At 32.3% G+C, this 15,311-nt stretch overlaps 1 protein-coding gene across 4 annotated transcripts; it reads right to left on the bottom strand.

Moving 5' to 3' along the window:
- Positions 1–1,097: 1,097 nt before the first annotated feature.
- Positions 1,098–13,151, bottom strand: LOC107867685. Of its 4 annotated transcripts, none has more exons than XR_001673270.2 (7): positions 12,657–13,151; positions 5,724–6,360; positions 5,568–5,660; positions 5,306–5,413; positions 4,816–5,212; positions 3,002–3,060; positions 1,098–1,324 (listed from the first exon to the last, which is right to left on the bottom strand). XR_001673270.2 is itself a non-coding variant. In XM_016714035.2 (7 exons), exons 1-5 carry the CDS (start codon positions 12,724–12,726, stop codon positions 5,099–5,101), a joined length of 633 nt encoding a protein of 210 aa, XP_016569521.1. In that variant the 5' UTR covers positions 12,727–13,151; the 3' UTR covers positions 1,098–1,324; positions 3,002–3,060; positions 4,816–5,098. The 4 variants fall into 4 exon arrangements, 1 of the variants encoding a protein (XP_016569521.1); XR_007054489.1 differs by having other exon boundaries at positions 5,568–5,889; positions 6,113–6,360; XM_016714035.2 differs by having other exon boundaries at positions 6,113–6,360.
- Between the last annotated feature and the right edge of the window lie 2,160 nt (positions 13,152–15,311).

The following is a 15,311-nucleotide window of genomic DNA, read 5'->3' as shown; positions in this document are numbered from 1 at the left end:
GATTTGGCTATCATAAGCTTAAAGTAAGGGAGTGTGAAATTCCAAAGATAGCCTTTAGAACCTGTTATTGTCATTTTGAATTTCTAGTCATGTCTTTCGGGCTAACCAATGCTCCAGCAGCTTTTATGAACCTCATGAACCGAGTGTTCAAACAGTATCTAGACATGTTTGTCATAGTATTCATAGATGATATCCTTGTATACTTTTGTAGTGAGGATGACTATGTAGATCATCTTAGAATTGTCTTGCAAACTCTTAGAGACACTACAACAAATTTGATTATTTGAGATGAATTATTTTATCACTTATAAATCATATTTCGTCACAAAGGATTTGGCGTGACAAAAATTTTTTCGTCAATCAATCGTCTCCAAAAGTGGATCGCTAAAAGTTGACAAAGACGAATTAGTGCTTCGTTGCTGAAAAAATTAAATTAGCTACATAAAAATGAAATCATTCCCAAATGTGTAACATTTATGACAAATATATTTGTCATAAAAATATAATTTTTTTGTAGTTGATGATATGCTTTTGTCACTAAAAAGTTATCAATACCGCAAAATTTCATCGTCCCTAATTATTTAGTTCAATCAGTGACGACATTAATTGTCTCTAGAGTTATATATATTTCGTGGTTGAACAAATATATTTTCGTCACTATTGACAACTTTTTATATACAACAAAAAATTTCGTCCTTAATGTATGAATTAGTGACACATTTATTCTCATAATTTTTTTGCTAAATCTATCATTTTTTCACTAAAAATAGTATTTTTTATCGACGATGTAGAATCATCATTAAATTATTATGATTACCGACAATTATGATTGTCATCAAATAAAAAATTAATTTGCATAAAAAAAGAAAGATATTGAGACAAATACATTTGTCACTAAATATAGTCAAACATATGACGAACTAATTTATTTTATGACGAAAATAATTATCTTGAAAAATTTAATTCAATCGTTGCTAAAAGTTATCTTTGATAGTAAAATCTTTTGTCATCAATTCAGAAAAGGCTTAATTATTTCATATTGATATTATTTTTAATTAGAATTGAGAAATAAAAATAAAATTATAAAACATGTCAGATTGATAAAATTCACCCACAATCATACAATTAAAAAACTAAAACTGTACTGAGGTAATATTTCCTCACAAAGCAAAGAAAAGTAAAACAAGTCCAACACAAAAAAAATCTAACTGAAATATAGTAATAAATATTACTCCTATTCTAAACTAAGGCAGATACATAGAGGTTTCTTCCAAAGTACCAATAAAGCTTGCAATTAGTCTTCATTGAACTCTCACTTCTACACCTGTGAAAAAGAGAAGAAAATTAAAATTGATGATGATGCTTTCAGATTTGATAGTCAAAATGATTGTACATGCTACTGCTACTCCATGCCACAACTAGAATCCATTAAACATGTAATTACGAAAAGCTAGGCTACCCAAAAATTAGATAAATATTATCCAGTAAACATATCAAACTTCGATAACAACAACAATAACATACCCGATGTATTCGCACAAAGTGGGATTTGGAGAGGGCAAAGTGTTTATACTTCCCATAAGTTACTGATCTAAACTCTTGCACGCACTATATCAATCATAATAAACCATTTCCCTAAAACTAGTATCATCACCATCATACGGTCATTTTTTTCATAGCAGTAATCATCTAAAGCTCATGCATAGTGTCCAGTACTAAACATAAATGGAAGAAATTATCCTTTACTCTACACAAAGTTATATATTTTAAAGTAAAATCAAGAAATACTAGTCTATTAAAAGTTTATGAAATGATCCATTTTAATCACTCGTCTATCTAATTACAACTTGTCAGCACATTCTACTTCACATCATCATTATTACTTATTCATTCACAATACATCTTTTTTTCTAAACTATGTTCTTAAACCTACAAGTATCATAGGGTCCTTTCTTAAAAATCATAAAAATATAGCCTAAATCTGTCAATTTTTTACTACTTTATCCTTCCGCTCACAATTTATACTTGTACTTTACTAACACATAACGTCTCATCATAAACTTCTTCCCTATTTCAAGCATACTCTTTAAGTTATTTTAACCAAGAATCAAATTTCTACTTACTATCACGAAATCTCCACAACAACAACAACAGTCTATTCCCACATAGAGGGGTTTGTGGAGGATAAAATTTATGCAGCTCATACCGCTACCTCCGAAGAAGTATAGAGGTTATTTCCGATAGACCTCTGGCTCAGAACAAAGGATAATAACACAATCGTAATAAAATATGCACCTTTTTGGATTCCTCTTACCAATACTTCTCCAAATTTCCCTCTCTACTCAATCACTTTCTCTCTCCTCTCTAATTTGCTTCAACACTTTCCTCTCTTTCTTTTCTACTCTTTTGAATCTCTTCCTCCAAACTCTCTTCTGCAACGGTTTCCTTTCTTCCATCTCCATACTTTTTTGCCCTAACACGCAGTGACACCCTCAGATTAGAGGGAGAACATCCTCTTTTATCCCCACCCCAAAAACAAACTACCTCCTTTTGAAAACAAGAAACTTCACCAAGAACTCACTTCAAAGGTAAGAAAACACCAACGATCTCCTCTATAGAAACAACACGAGACATTCACCAACACAAAACCATCCGCTTACTGAACCGTCAGAGGAGATTCAAGGTTCCTATATACACTATTGTTTTTTTCAAACTCCATTTTATTGATTGCTTAAAATTTATTGTTTAAGTTCTCAGTTACATTTCTAGCTTTTTAAAAGAAACTCAAATAATGAATACAACAATAACAACAACAACAAAAAACTCAGTGTATTCCTACAAAGTGGGGTCTGGGGAGGGTAAGATGTACGTAGTCCATACCTCTTTCTTCAAAGAAGTAGAGAGGTTGTTTTCGATAAACCTCGACTCAAGATAAAGAATAGTATAAGAACCAGATACATAATCTTTCTATCTACTAGAAAAGTAAATTTGTGTGTCATACCTTGATCTGAGGACCTCCTAATCCTCTTCTCTTTGGCTTTCTCCAATTAGCTCATCCACCTGTAGAGGAATACAAATATATTTGGTTGTGTATAGGCAAAAAAATTTACTCATGATATTGAAATGAAAAATTGTAAAGGGGATGCTGGAATGACCATTGCAGGTAAGTGATATGTTCTTTGTGAAAGAAATACAACTGATTCTTTTGCTCTAATTAACTTCCATGAAATACTAAAGGCGGTGGCAGCCAGTTCAGTCTGTTATCACTCCTTAGATGCCAGTAGTAGTTACTGCACTAGTTAATTGCAATAATTATTTCTTGTAGTAGGAAACTATAGCAGTAGTTACTGCACTAGTTAATTGTAGTTTATAAGTCTAGAAGTAGTTACTTTTTTGGTAGTTTCACAGTTTTTCATTCCAGTAATGCTAGGAAGTCATGTACTCGTTTCTAAGGTAAGTTATCTTATCAATATTTTGTATTTAGACTCTTATGTTTATCCTAGGAAATCTAGGCAGAAAATATTTTAGTTTTTGAGTACTTTAACTCAAGAGATTGCAGGTTCTGTCTTAATGAACCAGCACCGTAGGTCATAGAAATAAAATACTAGATTTCATCTTACAACATCCCGTAACTAGATCGATATCTGGGGTCGTAAGAAGTCGTACAATTCCTTTCACTATATCCAAAATGAGGTTTAATTGGGTCAAGAAACAGTGTGTTTGATTTAGTTTGTAACCAAAAAATTTACAATTTTGCAAGTACAACAATGTTTAGGTGAGATCAAGAGATAGCAACACATACATTTGGACAATTTTTAGGAACTGCTTTTTGGAAACTTATTAGAGAAAAGGTTAGTGAAAAGATGTGTCTAGATGTGGTTTTTGTCAAGATTTATATGTGGTCAAGAAGCTTTTTTAAAATTATGCCAAGGCTTCTTGAAAATTATGAGTTTGTCCCCAACATTATCGCTTCAGATGTACGAGATAGTCACTTCAATTTCGGAAACAAAGCTCAAATTAGTGCTACTCATCTAAAAGATTTTATTGAAAAGGCTTAAAGTCATTTACCAAGAGCTTTTGAACAATAATAAAGGACAAATTTTTTATTTTGCAAGATAAAAACCACCATGTATGTATACGTTAAGAGTCACATATCTAACTGTGGCATATTTTTGGAAGGTTATTTTTACCAATATGTAGTTTGTTTCATCTCAATTGATTTGTCCAGTGTTGTAAACTAATGCCATTAATCAATTATATGAGTCAGCTAACATGTTCCCTGTTTCATATGTCTATGTGGTACATTGGATCAAATTTTGTTTTTTCTACAAATAGGGAATGAGGCCACACTAACGCCACCTCAGTTAGTAAGGTCGTGGAATCCTTAAACACTTCTATAGAACAACTAATTTGGCATCAGTTTGGACAAATCTAAAATCTTTATAGCTGCGGGAATGATCTGACCGGATGTATTATAGTGGATTCAACGAAGCTAATCCATTAACTACTTTGCTGCTACTTTTTGGCCTTTTCACTAGTGGAGCTGAACCTTCAAAAAATGGTATATCCAGTATAAACAAAATCTAAATAAATCAGTTTCATCATGAAAAAAAGGGTTCTGATTTGTAGTCTTTGTGGTTTCTATTTTCTTTCGGCTGGACCTAGTCCTTTCCAGTCAATGGTTGTAAAACTTCAATTTTGACAACTCTACCAGCAACAGACCCATCTAGAACATGTTGTAACACATTGATGCACATAATTTATATATTTAATAAAGATAAATTAAATAGAACTTATCATATAAATTTATGTTACCTCTAACCTTGACGACGATGGGCTAACAAGAAGTTGCATTTTCTTAAGAATTTCCTCTTGGCGTGCCACTACAGTATTCAACTGAAAATTTAGTGCTTTGATATATTAATGCTGGTCTTGTATCTGTGATTTCTGGCTTTCTACCACAGTCTCAGCTGCATTTAATCATTTCTGTAACTCATCTTGAGCACTAGTAGCTTCCAGTTTTGCCTTTTTGTGGTAGTCTTCTAACTCTGTCATTTTCCTTTGTGTTGCCCTTATAGTATTAGGTTTAGTACTATAACTAAGACCTTTTATGTACCCCCAACTTAGTACTAAGTACAGCATCTACAATTTCATCAATAATCATGGAAAACTCTCCAGAAGTATATAGAGCTTTCAAATCGTTCATGTTGTTCTGCATAAAATAATAACACATTTAAAGAAGAAGACATGAAGAATATTAACCAAATAAATGCAATGGTATGTTACTAATTTATTAATTTCTTACATAGTTAGTCTCAGCTTCTTCAGATGACCATCTTTTTTCACTCGTGTAATGGGTATGCTTATAGAACTCAATTCTGTCAGGCTCTATACCTTCAGATTCCTTTTCACACTGTATAACAAGAAAATAATATGAAATAGCGTTTAGAGATATTTGACTGAAATAGGCTGCAACTTACATGCCTGTTCTTTTATTTACCAAACAACACAATATTAAATAGTACCAAAGTGTCACTAGTGAAAAGAATAAAAATGGTATAACTTACAATTTCAGGACGAGCTGCTACAAATTCTTTTGATCCCATGAAATGATTAGATTTAAGCTTTGTTCGATTGCCCTTGTTTATTTTGCATCGTTTCTACAAAGAAAATATAAACATCTTAACTTAAATATCAATGAGAATAACATAAATATAAATTACCTTGTGCTCTGGATCGTTCCACATGTCGCAAAGCTTATTCCAATTTTCTGAGGTCAACTGTTCGATTTCCATTTTACGAGCCTCTTCCACGGAGCATGCACTTTCAAATTTTTTTTTTAACTTGTAGCGCTATTGTCGGCTTCTATTTTTCAGAATATCCTTACAACTATCGTTCACATAATGCTCATCCAAATTAATGTCAAACCTCTCGTAAAAAACAAATAAGTATTAAAGAAACACACAAAACAACCGAAATCCCTTTTAATTTAAAAATAAAATCATAATATCTGCTAACATGCTTAGTACCTTAAAACTCCAATGTTCTTAAAATCATAGATTTTTTGCTTATCATGTAATATATAAATTTTAAAAGAGTACAGAATCCTTACGTGGCATCTAATTAGTGCTACATCTTTGTCCTCTATTGTAAGTTCCTTCCACTTGTTTGGAAGTGGAAGAAAATTTTGAGCAATTATCCCTAATTCATTGGATAGTTTGGCTGATTGAATTGGCTTAGTTGGTCTTCCTTTACCAATTGGGATTTCTATTTTCATCTTGCTTCCCGTAGCCTTCTTCATTTTTTCAAGACCTTTCCCTCTAGTCTTGCCACGACCTTTCCTGAGTGTAGCGGAATCATCTGATAAAAAATCAGTTCAAAATACCACCTAAATCTAAAAATGGTAGAGTATATATGTAGATATATTTACACATATATTAATAATACACAAGATAAAGACTGAAAATCCTTAAATTTTGGTTTATTTTGTTGTGTCTTAACAACCAAGTTAAGAAATGCATTGACAAAACAGAGAAAATATAGGAGAGCTAATAGCATTTCTATGAACTATTAAAAAATTGATGAGCACATAAAATAATTATCTGTTTCTATGTAGCATTACATTTGCTCAAATGCTTTTATCACTCTTAAAACTGTTAACCCTAGTGTTTAGATATAAATAGTCCTCATTATCATTTGTTGTAACCATTTCATGCACACTATTCTACAATTATAATAGCAAAAACTCTCTGTATTCAAGGCCATTTAGCTCGCATTGTTCTAGGGTGTTGATCTCTCTTTCAGGGCGTCCACACAGGACCCTTATTCAGGATTTCATACTTTGATACTTTTATTATTGATCTATTAATTATTTACCATTTGATTTTTGCAATCTATTTCATTATATATTCATTATCATGTCAATTTAATCCACATGACCTTAAACAACACTTGCAAATTCAACTGTATCTCTTTAAGGGTAAATAAAGCAGTAGATAGTTCACTATCAATCAACTACATCTCAATTCTAAGTAGTTAGCATCGACTATATGAATCCACTATTAGCTCTCTTTCTTTATCTGGGAATGATACCGGATATGTTCTGCTAAGCTCACTGCTCACCTAGGAAGAGTTCGGTAGATACTTTAATGAAGGCAAGAGTTAATGTGCTTGGGATAATGGGCTTTACTACTTTACATATCAGCAGTTAACTATCCCTAAGAACTTCAAATAACCCATTGTTATTTGTCCTTCTAGTTCAACAACCAACAAAAATCCTCACATAGTATTACGCAACATCAAATAGTAATAGCATTTACTTTTCTAAATTTTAGATTCTTTTGCTAATTCATCTACTTACATTCATCAAACAGATATTAATTTATTATATGGGTGAGCTGAAGATGTGTCATGTCTTGTCTATAATCTCTCTCCTATTCTTTCTCGTTTTACCTTTCCCTCTCCTCAAATCTATTACCGTCAACTTCTCGCATCTCCTTACCAAGGCATTTGAACTGCAATACATATACATTTAGTCTGAAATTATGTGTCATAGTCCAAACTTTGCCATTCTTTTTGTAATTAATGTATTTGCATAAAATGTGGGTAAATTGATGTAGCTCCGGTGATTTGAACACAATGATGAATGAATTGTGTTAATAAATGGATCTTAAACTTAATGCAACCTCAAAGCTATCTCATAAGTAGACGATTATCCAAGACTATATAAGGAGACAAACAATCCTCCCTCAATAAATGGGCAACAACTTAACACCCCCACAGGTCCTTACTAATTTGAGTGTGGACAACATAACAAGAGGGCCTAACATTGCCATCTATGGCCTAACTCAACCGCCAAAGCTAGCTTATGAGATGAGAATCTACAAAACCATATAAGGATACAAGCAGGTGATTCCTCAACCACTTTGGGACAGCTTAATAAGCTGAAAGTATTTGATGGATAGGATAATAGTGTACATTTATTGACAGTTTGAATATTTTTGTTATAGCAAACAGTTTTAAACTTGCTATTTAATATTTTTCAATTTTCCTTTTAAAGTTGTTGAAGTATAAATAGCTTGGGTGGGTGGATTTCACTATCTGGTGAAAATGTAATCAGGGCAGTTCTTTGCATATCAGCAGTTAAATATTTTTAAGAATTTTGCACAACCCATTTTTTTCTGATGAAGCAACCTGCCAAAATTTGTGCATAGTATCTCAGACTAATAATGTCATCGGTGTTTGCTTTTTCTGATAAGTTTTATTGGTATTCATGACACAGATTGATACAGAACAGTAGTAGACGTTCGTATCTACTTCTTTTGGTGTAGAATTATCTTCTCAAAAACAGTTGTCCGTTGAATAACATTAAGCTTAAAATAGTACAAACATGAAACGTGTCATAAATATTTAATTACTCTATCAAGTGTTTATAGTTGGTGAAGCAGCTTATTGTGAAAGATCAAGCCATTTCACAACTTTTAAAGTATGCCATGTTTTATGGTTATACTAGTTCAGGTTCAGTTCCTAAGTTCCATTTCTCCTTTACTTTTCCCTAACACTTCACTCCTACCTTGATATTAAGCTGGAATGGAGGTCAATAGTGAAACTTTACTGGATTTCCAGTTTTGTTACGTTGAAGCATCCCTAAAGGTCCGACTTGTTCAATAATGTGGTATTTAGTAAACAAATTATGTGATTTTAGGAAGAGTAATGTCGCATCTGTTATTTGATACATATATAATATTGATGAGTCCTTATAGTATTTGGTGGATTAGGCATGGAAATAAGATATAGATTACGGTCATAAGTGTTTCATATCGTGAATGATGTTTGGATTAAAGAAGGATTCTTTAGGTGCTTTAATCGTCGCTCGTGTAGAAATGTCATTCCTTTCTTAATCGTTATGTAACTTTCTCTCATTCTATTTCCTTTTGAACACCTTTAAGATTTTTGAATGCAAATAGTACAATCAAAAGAAAGTGCCCACAAACACCTCTTGCCCTCTATATTAATGGAAATGGTGGACTTTTTGAATGGATGAAAACAACTGGAGTTGATGTAATTGGACTTGACTGGACAGTGGATATGGCAGATGGAAGAAAGTGACTGGGAACTAATATTGGTAAACAACAACCGCCCTGCTGCATCTCATTCCAAGTGTATAGGTGTTGCTAGTAGTCTCTGGCCTAAGGGTGATTGGTATTGCCCTGAATGTCTGGTTGTCAAAAAGAAGCCCTGGTTGAACTTGGCAAAATAAATTCGATGGGCAGAGCTGTTGGCAACGGATTTATACGACCGGCTATACTATGGTTGTTGTGATTACCTATTGGTGTCAGATCCATGCGAAGACGAATAACTAATTATTACCATAAAAATGATTTGTCTCTGGTTATTGGGATGATGAAGTCATCAGAAATTGTTTATGGAACTGTTTTAAGAGCGATTCTAAAGCTTCCAAATACAAATTGTACGGCTGTAGGTTCAAAATGTGATCTGGATAGACAGCTGAAAACTATGTCCTCAGATTTTCCAGTTTTGACTATGTCACAACATGAAAAGAAGGTAAATCAAAAAAAGTATGCAAAAAAGATCTCATCATGTTCTGATGATGTAGGATATAGCGAATCAAAGACAGTTGACCCATCAATGAAGATGAGAAATATGTTACCAGGGTCTGAAGGATCAAATCATAGCCCTTTAATTCTAGAATATCGAAAATGGGAAAATTCAAATTCATAATTCAAGTTTGAGAATTAGTGGCTATAAACAGAGAATTTTAAGGATGGTGAAGATCTGGTGGGACTCGAACATTTAGGGGAAGGCATGATTCTATCTTATCAAGTAAGCTTAGACACTTGAAAAAAAACTCAAAGAGTGGAGCAGAACAAGATAAGGGAAGCTGGAACTGAAAAATAAAGGTGGAAAATGGAAGGAGGACTCAGTTCTGGGAAGATGTTTGGGTGGGGCACAAGACGCTGAAAATCATTTTCCCTAATTTATTCAATCTGCATTTACCAAAAAAGGTCCACAATTGGAGAAATGAGAGATAGCCAGGGATAGGATCTTAGATTCAGGAGAAATCTTAATGATTGGGAGGTCAATAGAGTAACTGAATTAATCAACATTCTGGAGAAGCACAAAGATCTAAATTTAAGTGAGGATAATCTATTGGTTTGGTTACCTGATGAGCAAGGTAGATTTATGATTCGCTCGGCTTATAGGAAATTATAGAGAGCAGGTCAATATGTCGATGGTTGGCCTTGGAAGATGATTTAGAAATCGAAGGTGCCTTTAAAGGTAGCATGTTTCACTTGACTTCTAGTAAAACAATCTGCGTTGACTCAAGACAACCTTATGAAAAGAGGTTTGCATATATATGTTCTAAGTGTTCTCTATGTTAACGAGAGTTGGAGATAATAAACTATTTCTTTCTACAATGTAGAGAGACTACTAAATTATGGTAGATTTCCATTAATATAAAAGGAATAAGATACACAATGCCAAGGAGTATCAAAGAAGAACTATCTTGCTGGAATAGAGATGGAAATCAGGATACAGGAAGAGATGAAAAATTGTCTCAGTCTGCCTGCATTTGGTGGACTATATGGATAGAGAGGAACCAGAGATACTTTAAAAACAAGAGTTGAAATATGCAAAAACTGAAAATGAATTGCCAGGTCCCTTTTTTTGGTCTAAACATGAATATCCTAAAGATGAAGAGGACATTTCCTACCATTTTAGATTACGTATGAGATCATTTAGAAGGATTTTCTGTAATTTTGGTTGTAAATCTTACTAAAATGCTTCTTGTGTATTCCTTTGTTTATAATACAAATTATTTTTTTCAAAAAAAACAAAAATATATAGTTGAGTTGAATGTATTACTTGTATTAACAAAGGGAGTGGGGTTATTTGATTCATTCGGTGATTAAGTTTCTTGAATAGTTCCCCAGTAAGGGTAGTTTGCCTAAAGACACTTCCTCCCGGTGCCATTGATTTGCAAAATTTTTCTCAAACAAAATATTTAATAAGTACATTCATAACAGAGCCATACGGTGCCTTAAATGAGATAAGAATTATTATGTGTAAATTAAACAATTAAACAGCTAGATCTCAACCCCAAAAGAGTAAGGTCAGTTACACGAATCATGTTTACCCATTCTGCTTTATTGTTGAGTCTAGAATCAAGATAGTAAAAACATATCTAGGAGCAATAACAACCGTAGAAAAGCTATTATGATCAATACTCAGAACTAGTTGCCAATAAGAAATGAGCATTAATGATTTACAGCAAAATTATGCATAAGTGCTATTATTTTAACGGTCGTTTGGTTGTAGGTCAACAAGAACTTATTATTAAAACTTGCATAAGTGCTTACTGGACTTTTGGCTAGAAGACCAAAAATAGATGAGTGGAGAAGAACTAGTCAAAACCTTAATGTACACATGAGTGGTGAAAGTTTTGAACATGATGGAGGAATTCAGGATGTCCTGGCTTTAAGTTATTATGATTTACCATATCAGCTTAAGCTGAGTTTTCGGTAGTTGCCAAGTACTATACAGGAGCTGCAAAACTTGCGAAACTTATATCTGCCCCATTAGTACATCAGAGCACATATAAGTTAAAGTTGAGTCCTTTAGGAAACTTGGAATACTGAAGAACTTCGATACGCAAGCTTCTGGCTTTTAGAGATCTCTTCAAGTCTAAGTTGCGGGGATTATTCACTTTCGATGCCGCATCAGTGTTAGATTCTCCAAAAATACACTAGTTTTGACGAATCCGACACGCACCCATTGACATTTTTTTGAAGAGTTCGAGCAACATAGCTTCAAGTTAGCAAAACTATAAAAACTAGGAGTCGTTCTCTCACTGAAGTTTGACGAGATGGAAAAGATCATTACACAACTCAAACATAAAATGGGGAGACTTAGGGAAACATCCTTCTACATTTACTACAATTTTCATTCAGAAAAGATCTAAACCTTCTGAAGGAACTGTTAGATTGTGACCATATCCAAAACAGGCTTCAAGAGGTTCAAGGCGAAGACTTCAAAGTTCAGTTCAGGAAATGTTTAGACACTAAGAAGTTTCCCAAGATTAAATCACTAATAATAGTTTTAGGTACTCGATCATAATAAGTTATGAATTTTCTGTACTCTATTTCACTTGAATGCTTAGTCGTGTATTCTAAGAAGTGAATATACATTTATGTTGAGCTTAATATAATCTAGTATGCATAATCATTTCAAAAAATGATCCAAACTCTCTGTTAGATGATTATTCATAACATTCTCATCATCAAAAGAGAGGAAAATAAGTGATCAAATGAGGATAATACAAATACATTATTTATGGATTTTTCCTTAAAAACACTTTTTTTATTGTACCCAAACACTACAATATTACTTAGAAGCTATTTTAGCTTTGCAACACCTAAATAAATGCATCCAAACAGACTCAAAAGTCAAACAAGGTTAGGGCATCTGAAAACGCTCAAGGATTCCTACCCTTCCTCACCCTATTACAACAAAATTACCAACGTAATTAACAATATGTGCCAGACACAAATTAACAAATCGTTCAATATATGATTGTTGAATACAATTATCTATCTAATTTCAGTCAAAGATAAAGTATGAGGACTAATACATACCTGGTCTTCTTCTCAAGTTCAGAAATTTTGGCTTTTCTTTGCAACGAAACTCCTTCGCTTGTTTTCTCATATATATGGTGGTTTTCCTGAAATTCTTTTGGAGCCAAAAATCTAAAAAGAAATAAGCACCAAAAAGCGGTTTCTCTTATTTTTCCCTCTTTCTGTAATTCCCTTTGGTGCTAGTAAAGGATCGAAGTAGTGTTGTAGACTCATCGTGCCTCAGATAAATCGAGAAAATTTAGGAAGTTGAGTAGTTCCCACCTAATTATAATTACACACAAATATTAAAAAAAACGGTTCTAATAATAAAAATACATAAATAGGATTCAACATCTATCTATCAATATCAAATCTCTCAACAATTCATGAAAGATCTATGAGTACTAGCTGCAAAATATGTTGGAAATCTTTAGAAATATTTGGAAAGTCCTTTATTTTGGGTTTAAATGTTTTGGAAAGCTTTAGAAGTGTATTCAGATAATTCCAGGAATTATCTTATTGTTTTACTAAAGTGCGTAAATAATTTTTTAGAATTAGAAAAGCGTATTTATATTAGACTTCAATTTTAAAAATAACTAATCTAATTTTAAACCACCAAACTACATTATTGTAATTTATTTATAATTATAATATAATGTCATGCTCAACTTATTAGAATTCGAATTTAAATTTAATTTATAAAACTTTATGTAAAAATATATGAAAAGTAAATCGTTTGGTTGGGAAAGAATTATTTCGAGATAATTAATTTTGGGATAACTCGAGATTAGTTATGCCACCATGTATATGGAATAACTTATGTCATCACTGTGGTTTAAATGGTGGGATAAATAATTCGGGATAAATAATTTTGGCTATAGCTAATACTTCAAATCAAACATGGAATAAAATAATACTTTATTTTATCTTAAGACTATTTATTCATATATCCCACGCTATGATCCTATGGATTAGTGATTTAGTGATGTGAACCAAAAAGTACATATAACAACAATAATAATATACCGAGTATATTTCCACCAAGTGGAGTCTGGGGAGGGTAAGTGTACGCAGTCCATACTACTACCTGAAATGTGAGATAGAGAGGTTGTTTTTAATAGAGCCCTGGCTCAAAATAAAATAATCTAAGATAAGATAAGGAATAGTAATAAAAGAAGATACAGTAGAAATTAACCTATTCAATAATACTCAAAGCAAGATACTTCAAGCATAGACCAAAACATACAACATCCTAACTCAGACTAACCTTCTACTCTAAGGGGTCGTTTGGTAGAGTGTATAAGAATAATGCAAAATATAGTGTGTTAGTAATGCTTGTATCAGTAATGCTTGTGTTAGCTATGCTTGCATTAGTTATGCTTGTATTTTACTTATACAGTGTTTGGTTTGATGTATTAAAAATAACATGAATTAAATAATTTCTTAAAAAAGATTTCTCTTTACAAAAATATCCTCCATATATATGTTGGAAAGGATGTGAAATTTCTTCTAGGGATAATAGTGTCTTTAATCATGTTAATCTATGTATTAGATCCATTGCATTGCTAATACCATTAATATTGAGGTATTAGTAATACCCACCTTAATACATAATAGAGTCTATAACTAATGCAAGCATTAGTTATACACAGAGTGCAAAAATATACCAAACAAGATATTAGTAATACACATGAAACTAATGCATGCATTAGTTTTTCAATACACTATACCAAATTACCCCTAAGTCTCGATCCTTGATGTAACCCTATCAAGACAGGAAAGTGCTCCGAGTCCCCTCCCCTAGGATTCTTCAAAATCGAACCGTAACCATTAACCCAACCGCAAAATTAATTTATTGGCTTATTGGTAATGGGTTATCGAATTAATGGTTGGAGAACGAATCAAACTTTTATAATTAATGATTTATTAGTGCGGAGAAAGATTACTTAATTTTCTTATCGGATTATCGAGCGTCTTAACATAAATCCAAATTGATTTCAAAAATAGTAACAATCTTTCGCAACCTCAACTCTACCACCTCTCCCAAATCTTCATAGTGTGACTTAATAATTAGATATCCCTATAATTATTACAATCCTTAATGTTACCCTTATTCTTATGCAACAGAATCATCGTACTCCACCTCCAAGCTTCAGAAATCCTCGCAATCTTGAAAATTATGTTAAACAACCGAAAACCACTGCATACCTACCCATCCTATGCACTTCCAAATGGTTACATTGACTTAATAAACATACTACAGTGTGTTCACAAATAAATTATTATAGAATTATAATTAATTAAGATATATAAATTTTTATTTAATTATAATTAAATACGGTTAGCTATAAATAAATATTTTAAAAGGAGAAATTATTCGTAAACTAAGGAATCCTTTGGTAGGGTGCATAAGAATTATACAAAATATGATGTATTAATAATGCTTGCTCTATTTATATTTGTTTATTATTTGCGGTGTTTAATTTGTTGTAAAAATAGCATTAATTGCATAATTTTTAAAATATATATATTTGTTGTTTTGACATTATCACTCATAATCTTTGTTAAAAAATAATAAACTAAAAAAAGTTATCACAGGAAAAAGTTATATGCATGACGAAATTTATTAATTTTATTTTTGAATCCTCCGACCAAGCTTACTTATATATATATATA

Source organism: Capsicum annuum, chromosome 4, assembly GCF_002878395.1.
Source record: "Capsicum annuum cultivar UCD-10X-F1 chromosome 4, UCD10Xv1.1, whole genome shotgun sequence".
NCBI classification, from domain to species: domain Eukaryota; kingdom Viridiplantae; phylum Streptophyta; class Magnoliopsida; order Solanales; family Solanaceae; genus Capsicum; species Capsicum annuum.
Note: the sequence above shows the minus strand (reverse complement) of the source record. Positions and strands in the feature narration are given on the sequence as shown.